Raw genomic sequence first — 9,225 nt, 5'->3', positions numbered from 1 at the left:
ATCTCAATGTATAGGTATGTTTTTCTTTATGTCGGGATATTTTAGGAAAATGGGAGAATATTAACATAAAAGAGTGATGTAGTAGGATAGTTTTGATTTTGTATCCTATTTAGTGCATAAATACCCAAATTCCTTCGTTATTTTCTTCCTATGAGCTAAGTTAAATACATATAACTTTAAAATGTAAAAGTGGTTATATTACACACTTCACGAAACAAACCTTAATCTTTCATCGTAGAAACATTCAAGATAATTATAATTGGTGTTGCATTTTGTATTCCAAAATTATTCCTTTAAACACCATTTTACTTGAGAGAAGCCTACATTTCCTCAGAAGAAATGTATTCAACTTTGACCTAGCAATATAAAACATTCTAGTTTTCTCCCTACATAAAACATAAACATGTAACATTACATAGTTACACCATTTCTACAGCTTCTAAATCTTATTTAGTTTCCCGCCATGCCCATCAGGTAATACATAGGCTGTCAGAGACAATAGGTAGATGGTTAGACTAAAACATAATATCATTGTCTGAATGTCGGTCATGAAATTAAAAGTTTATTTATAAGTAAAAGATAATTGTGTATTAAAGGAAAGATAGAAAACTCCTAAAAGGGGAGGATCGAACGAATTTATGTGATGAGAAAAAGGGGGGCACTGATAAAAATCGTGCCTTGCTAAATACGAGCACACATGAAGATGAATCCTCATAGTCATAATATCATTAAAAAAGGGGAAAGCTAAAGCACCCACAAATCCAAAAAATATCCAATTTGTGAGTACTGTTGTTGTTTTAAGTAGGCAGCAAATAACGGAAATTCAATTAAAAAAGAAAAGACCAATTGGAACTGCAGAGAAACCAGGTGTGACAATCCCAATGGAACAAAGTTTAGTAATAGTAGAAGTTTGTTGTTGGGTTACAAAGTAACACTCTCCTTTCTAGTCAAGAGATTTGTTATTCTCACCTCTTGGGCTACTCCCCGCGCTGCTATTTGACAATGATCCAAACGCTGTCTTCTGTAGGACCCCTGTCGGAGACGATGACCCCATTGGAGGACTATTGTCCCACCCTTCTGTCATCAGATTAAGCACCGACGACGATGACGACGAGTTCTTACACTCAACAGACCCGTTATTATTGTTGTTACTACTATTCGAGTGGTGTAGCACCTCCCCTAGTGGACCACCCATTAATGAGTTTTCCCATGCAATCGGAATCCAATTTCGATTCCCCACATGCTCTCCCGCTCCCACTCCCAAACTCATTGACAGACTGGTCTTTTCAGGCGACGAAGATGAGGGGATGAAGAGGTCTGAGGAAGCCAGCGGCATCGAAATCGATAACTGGGTGCGGTCTGTTTGAATGTCTATTTCCGGCCATGAAAGGGCTTGTCGGTTGGGCTGGGTTTTAGGCCAATCGTCGATGAAATGGCGAAGTGAATGTTGCTGCTGCTGATGTTGTTGTTGCTGATGATTACGAGCTTCAGTGTTTTTCTGTGCGAGGTTAAGGAGAGAGTCAGAAGCAACCAGTCCGAACGACTGAGTCAAGAACGCGTTCTGATCTTTAGACAACAAAGAAAGACCTAAAGTGTTCTGTTGTTGCATCCTGCAAAATTAAATAATAATTTTATTTTTACACAAATTAAAATTCAAGGAACGAAGGTAGTAGTGTGTGTGTGTGTGTGTTTAAATGTAGAATCTTTCGGTTACCTGTTTAGGTGGGTCGTAGCTGAAGTATTTTGTTGTTGAAGAAGATGGTGATTCGAAATGGCGAGGCTGTTGGATGAGCCGCCGGCGCCGGAGACAGCAACCGAGGTGGATGAGGGTGATGAAGAAGCTAACGGCATTAGCTTGGATGCGGTGGCGTTGGCGTTGGCAGTGGCTCCGGCCACCGAATGCCCAGTTTGACCTTCCACAGGCTTTCTTGAACGATGACGGCCTCTGTTCATATGCCGCTCGCAATATTTCTGGTCTGCAACTGCATCTCTTGAGCACCGCCATTTCTTCCCATCTGTCCTACGACACCTTCCTGGTTCCGGATCGGCGTTGTTGGAGAACCCAAGATGGAAAGAACCCCATCCCCCTACTGCTCAAATAAACATTTTTTTTTAAAAGACGACAACCCAGTTCAACAAACGACATCTCAAGATCATCTAATTCAAATAATATAGAGAAATAATCATAATATTAAACAAACAAGCACTTACATGTATTGGCTCTGAGAATTCCACCTGGAAAGTGAGATAAACCAGAGGAGTCAATGGCTTTTCTTATTGGGATGAGGAGATTAGATGGAATGGCGACATTTGCAGTAATGTATTTGTAGATCAACGCTTGTTGTTCCAACTCCATCCATTGAGATGGAGTGAATGGACCTTTTGCCCCTATTATGGCCCCATACATATTGTTACCACCATTCAAATTCAAGCCGCCAGAGTTATACCCTGCAACAAACCCACCAAAACAACTGTGGTTTTAAGTAACAATGAAACCAAGATTTGAAACCAATAAAAGGTCATGTCTGAAGGTAGAAAAATTGATCAAGTTCAAGAGAATGAGCATGAAAGTTGTACAAAAAATACATGTATTAGTTTCATGCCCATAAATGAACCTAGAAATAAAATACATAGATCCTTTGCCTGGTTAACTATATTGTTTTTTCAACTATTTTGTCAAAAAAAAAAATTCAATCTTATAAATACTAACTACAGTTACGAAGTGTTACCCAAAAAAAAAATTGTCTCAACCAAAACAGGAGCACTAACTGTCTTGCATATTTGTTGAGGACTTGTTTCACTTTTTTTTGGGTTGTTGTTGATTTTGTTGACAAGACTCACCAGCGAACGCCATTAATATATATGAGGCTTTCTTTCTTTTTTATTTTCTTTTTTGGGCGAAAAGACCTCCATTATAATTGTGGAATCAAAACCCAAATTACCAATAACAACCGACCCTTTAGGTAGCACTCACAGAGGTCAAATCTTTCCCGACAGCATGAGCAAAATATTTACCAAAAGCCCAAAAAACACAAAGAACCCACCTAAAAAAAAAACCACAGCTTGCTCCATGCAAGCAACGAAACTAGAAAATAATACTATATATACTATAAGCTAGCATTAAATCTTGTCATTTGTTAATTAATCTTATAATATTATGTTATACCTGTGTTTCTAGTGTAAGCAGATAGGAAAGCGTTGGGATAGTTACAAGGCAACAATGTAGCATTATTCTGAGATGAGCTCTTGTCCACCATTAAAGCTTCTGATTTGGGAGAAGAGAAGCTTAGCATTTGCTGCTGCTGACCATTACAATTAGATCTCAGTACTGGAGAAGAAGCGTTTCTCTGCCCCTGAAGCTGCACCATTCCTAATTTACAGTATGAGAAATCGTCAGTTGTCTTAGCCACTTTGGAGCTACTACGCCAGTACTCATCCAGACCAGTACTACTACTACTGGCCGCAGCAGATCTCTCCTGCTTACCAGATCCGTACAACCTATGTTTCGGTTCAGGATCTGTAGTAGAAGAAGAAGATAGTGAACCAAACCCAGCTGCTGATTCTGAAATCGCACCCGACCCGTAATCCAACCCCATCACCATCCCAAAATCCATTATTTTCTTTTCTTTTTTTCTTGTTATAAAACGCAGATTGAAACAAAAAAAAATCCCCTCCTAAAGAAAAACCCTTTCCAAAACTGCTACCTAGTAGGGAGAGAGATTGGACAGTACTGTGGAAAAAGACAGAGAGTTGAGAATGAGAATGGAGAGAAGCTCATTTTTGTTGTTTTTGTTTTTTGGAAGGCTTGGAAAATATAAAACTTATGATATTAGATATATATGGTTTGAGACTGAAAGCAGAAACCCAAAACCAGACTGGTTTTTGTTATAAAATGTAGATGTTTTTGAAAGAAAGATAAAATAATTGGAGAGAGGAAAATAAGAAACTGACCGGGACAAAATTTGTCCTAAATATATGAATATCTCGGACATATATATAGTAGAGGATATATATTATTTTAATTTATATACTAATATTTATGATGAGCAAACCCCATGGATGAGACTTCTAATTGTTTATACTATTTTCTTTTAGACATGTTATATATTTAAATTTATTTAGGCCGAGGAGGTGCATCACATTCACACGACTCATCCAATGCGATTTTTTTATAAGATATACAAAATTTTATATTTTATATAAATATATCAAATTTTATTGCTCAATTATTTTTAACCACTAGCTAAAAAAAAGTATTAATAACTAGTTAAACTGTTCTTTATTCTATTCACATTTTTACTGTTTGTAGTTCTTTTTCTTTCTTCATTACAAAGTCTTTGCTCACAAAGAAGTAATTATATTCTGAACTACCAAAATACGGTAGTGAGATTTATTTTCCATTATTTGTTATATAGACAACGTTTTGATCCCACGGCAAAATGGAGGACATTTATGTCATTTTAGAGTATTCTTACTTCAAGTTACTGTTTAGGATAGAAATTGTTGAATTTTTAAGTGATTTTGTATTCTAGTTTACTTTTGATAATATTTTAGAAAATGACTTCCGTCTAAAATTCAACTAATTGTCTAAATATTTTGACTAGCTGTATAAAATTTTCGATCGACTCTTTGAATTTTTTTACCACTTGTCTTAGTTTTTGACTAGTTATCTAAATTATGAGAGATCATTTTACAAAAAATTATTAAAATTAGACTATAGCACAAAATAATTTTAAAAATATGTCATTTTGTCAATGTACGCTAAATAATAATAAACATGATATATATCTTCTAGGATAAATGGGATTTTTTTTCCTTTTGCCCTTTTAGAGTTTTCCTCTAACTTTTTTGCATGTCAAAAGTCATTTTAAATTGTAGCAACTGTTGTAACCGTGTCTATTCTTTTACATTTTGTCATTTTTAAGTAATTTGTTAATGTAACACTTATGTGGTGCGATTTGAGAGTTCAAAACTTTGGTAATAAAGGGTAAATAACATTTGGGGTCCGTAAACATTTCCAATTGTATCACTTAAGTCCCCAATTTTTATTTTGTAGCAATAAGATCTCAACATTTACTTTTTGGCTCACATAGGTCCACAATATTACATTTTATTAAATATATTTTAATTTATAATGGTTAAATGAGATTTTAACAATAAAAAAACAAAGCACCTTTTTTTTCTCTCTTTACACCATTCTTAATTAATTAATTATTACCTAATATATTATTTTGGTAATTGACCTAAATATTCTCTTAAAATATTAAGAAATAATAAAAATATATATTTTCTGTTATAACTCTAAAATATTTAATATATTACTTATATATTAATTTGTTTGTCATTTTTAATAAAAACGTTTATATACTTTAAATTTTAAAGAATGAAATTTATTATGGGTGTTTCTATTTATGTCCTATTTTTTTTTTTTACTACATACATTTCTATTTAAACTCCTCATAAATTATTTTAAAAAAATCCACACATAAAAAAATTAAGCGATAAATTATAGAGGTGGAAATAATTTTTAACAATTTATGAAAAATAAATGCATAGATAGTAGTGTAATGACAAATTTTAGGAATATATATTTGCATTCTTAGAGTTAAGGGTGTTCAACCAGTTAAATCTACATTTTTTTTTATCATAATCAATTCAATCTGCACTAAGTGTGGATTTCATATTCTGGATCCAATCCAATCCACACTCTATTTCAAAACCAATCCATTCTAATCTGTAAAAATGCAAATTGGAATGATTGTTTTTTTTTTCTTCTTTTAAATCTTAGACTATTTATTATTTTTTATGCTTTCTTACGAAAATTTATAATTTTAATTTTTGTAAAACAAAATTAATAATTAACATTTAAATACATATTAAATAATGTAAAGTTTAGAAATTAACAACTCAAACAATAAAATTAAATATGGCATCTACATTTAAATTTGATACAAGAAATTAACTTAAAGTTGACAAATTAAAAATTAAAATACTTTTATTTGTTTAAATAATTTTTACTATATTTCTATTATTTTTCAAATATATTAAAATTTAAAAGTATTCTACATATATAATATTTAAAAAAAAATTACATATATATATATGCATAAAATGCAGATTTGATTGAATTGATTACTGTAATGCCCCGAAATCCCTAATGAGGTTTAATGCCTAGATTAGTAGGCCGGGAGGGCCATAACTGTTTAGTTATGCCATTAAATGAATATATGCATGTTTATGTGAATTATATTATAATATGATGTTATACGCATGCATGTGGGTCTACATTTGAATATTATGATGTTTTGATAATTTGACCTATTAAGGGCATATTTGTGAATTTGGGTGCATATTGTGATTTATGAATGAGATTCCATTATTATGGAGATATATTCGAGCTATTCGACATGAGACGGTCTTATATTATGGATTAGCGGTTTTGTCATAACGGGGGTCTTTTATTGGGATATTGAGTTATGAGAATGTTATTTGATGATAAATTGGGAGTTATTGAGATCAGGAGGAAATTCTGGAAGTTTTGACTATAATGTCCCCGGGGGTGTTTTCGGGACCCCAAGCACTAGGTTTTATTTGAGGTTACTTAAGCTTGAAGTAGCTTGTCAAATAGAACGTACGTTAGAAAACCTCTCGTTCTTTCCCGTTAGTTCATTTTTACTGTTCGAAGATATCTCGAGTTCTAGGAGTCGGAATCAAGCGAGGATCGAGGCATAGCAATCCTAGGAAAGATTAGAAGCTTCTTGACCAAAGGATTTGACGAGAAACAACCCAATCAAAGGTAATCTAAGTTTTGAGTTTTTAGAGTTTCCAAGCTTAGAATTGGATTTTGTGAATCGTTGAGTTTTTGGTTTGTTTGAGCCTTGGGATTCGATGGTTTTGGATCATTGGGAAGCTTGGGAACTTTGATTTGATGATTTAGAAGTGTTTAGGTATGTTTTTGGAGGGTTTGGAATGATGAAAAACGTGTTTGAGGATGGCTCTGGGTTGGGGGCCGCGGCCCTAGCTCGAAGAAGCAAGTGGAGCAAGTTTGCCTTTGCTGGGCGCCGCAACCCTTGGTGTTGGGCGCTGCGGCCCTTGCTCCTGGAGTGGCTGGGGGCCGCGACCCAAGGTGTTAGGGCCGCAGCCCTTGAGCAGGGTTGAGCCCGTTTGAGTGTTTTGGCCCCGGGAACATGGTTTTAGGCCTCGGGATTGTTCCTACTACCCGGATTAGTGGGGATTGATGTCCCGGAGGCTAGATCTTGGTTTGGAAACCTTTGATGTTTATTTTATTGATGGTGTCCCATATTTGGTTATGACTAGGTGACCGCTAAAGGGCTAAAATTCAGATCGTTCTCAAGGGTCGTTCTTTTATTCATTCTCGCTCGAATCACAGGTAAGAAAACTGCACCCCATATTTTGCATGCATGGTTGTTCTTGAGGCATGTTGATTGTGTAAATGTGGACATGAATTGATTATTGAATGCTTAGCAAATCTTGCTCACTTGTGCATGGTACTAACTAATTAGTCAGATTTGGCAAAGGTGTTAGTATCAACTGTGAAGCTGTGACTTATTAGTCAAGTTTGGCAGTGGTACTGGGCACTGGTCACACAATGCTGACTTATAAGTCAGGGCAGCCTTAGCGTATTCAACGCAAGCCAATAAAGATTAGATCTAATCGACATCTGCATTAAATGACTCAAAAGAGCGTTAATGCCGGACTGACCTCAAGTTCGATGAAAACTAAAAGCGCTTGTGTGACTTACCCATCAGTCACTCATTTGTTAAGTTAGAGACTTACCCATCAGTCTCTCATCTGTTAAGCTAGTGACTTACCCAGCAGTCACTCAACTGTTTAAGCTAGTGACTTACCCAGCAGTCACTCATCTGTTTAAATTAGTGACTTGCTTATTAGTCACTCATTATGGTTTACCAGAACCTCAAGTGATATTCACTCATCTATTTAAGAGCTATAAGCTCTGTGTGATTATAATGATAATCAGTTGATAATGTTTATATGCAATACTATGTTTTCTTGCTGGGCCTTGGCTCATGGGTGCTATGTGGTGCAGGTAAAGGGAAAGAAAAGCTCACCCAGCCTTGAGTGGAGAGCTTAGGTGGTGATGTGTACATATGCGACCGCTTGACCACCACGGCCAAGGAGTTCTCAGAGGAACTAGGGGGTTTACCCTATTTTGCCGCTTAGGTCGGCGGGTTTGTAAATTTGAAATAGTAGTGACCATTTTGAGTTGTAAATAACTTGTAAATGTTTTTTATGGGCCCATGAATAGTTTTATGTACTTAATAAAATATATCATTTCCTTTTTATTGGTTTTTCACCTTAGCCTGTTAATAACACTTAGAAGCACGTTTTAACCAAAGAACTCAGGTAGCGAGTCAAATTTCCGGTTCACCGTTCACCGTAACTGTTCTGGGGTAACCAGAGCGTTACAACTTGGTATCAGAGCATGCCAAGGTTAAGGTTCCTATAGATTGGTTGGGCATGTACACACATCACTGAAGTCAAGCTCGACTCATGGTTTGGTAACTATTTATGTGGTTATATGTATAATTGCTTAAATATAGTATATATGCTTTACCTATGTGCATGAGACACCATGTTAAACCTGTGCCCTAGATATGATATCCTCAGAAAATGTGTGCTAATTAGTACTAAGATTGCTGGAACATACTTATTAGTATGGTTGATTATGAACTATTATGTGATACATGCTGAGTGCTAAATGATATAAACATGTATCTGCCTGTATAATTGTATGACTGTGGAATATGATAATTGTCTGCTTGTTCTTGGACCGTAAGCCGACAAGAGGTTTAGTTATTACTACCTGACTGGCCGTATTGATCAATGTTTCAGCAAGGTATAACAGATAAGAATGAATCCAGGGCAGACAGATACTTTAGCTGGCCAGAGTGATCAGGGCCAGAATAATAATAGTCAGGGTCAAGAAAATGACCAGTCACAGATTCCACAGCCAGCTCTTGTGAACTGGCAGCAAATAATCAGTGATTTGCAGGCAACCGTGTTGAGACAAGGGGAAGAGCTTCGTCTCCTGAGACAACAGCAAGCGCCTGCAGTGGCTAGTGTATCAGAGGCACCTCCTGTGTCGGTGCTAGCAGCAGAGCAGCTGCCTGAGGTTGGAAATAAATGGGAGCCTCTTTATGAAAGGTTTAGGAAGCAGCAACCTCCAGTATTTGAGGGTAGTGC

The 9,225-nt window shown here is 35.8% G+C and overlaps 1 protein-coding gene across 1 annotated transcript; it reads right to left on the bottom strand.

Moving 5' to 3' along the window:
- Positions 1–700: 700 nt before the first annotated feature.
- On the bottom strand, positions 701–3,956 carry LOC133803897 (growth-regulating factor 6-like). The gene is made up of 4 exons (XM_062242043.1): positions 3,167–3,956; positions 2,212–2,448; positions 1,715–2,090; positions 701–1,610 (listed from the first exon to the last, which is right to left on the bottom strand). Exons 1-4 carry the CDS (start codon positions 3,612–3,614, stop codon positions 944–946), a joined length of 1,728 nt encoding a protein of 575 aa, XP_062098027.1. The 5' UTR covers positions 3,615–3,956; the 3' UTR covers positions 701–943.
- Positions 3,957–9,225: the final 5,269 nt, after the last annotated feature.

The sequence above is a fragment of the Humulus lupulus genome, chromosome X, assembly GCF_963169125.1.
Source record: "Humulus lupulus chromosome X, drHumLupu1.1, whole genome shotgun sequence".
Lineage (NCBI taxonomy): Eukaryota > Viridiplantae > Streptophyta > Magnoliopsida > Rosales > Cannabaceae > Humulus > Humulus lupulus.
Note: the sequence above shows the minus strand (reverse complement) of the source record. Positions and strands in the feature narration are given on the sequence as shown.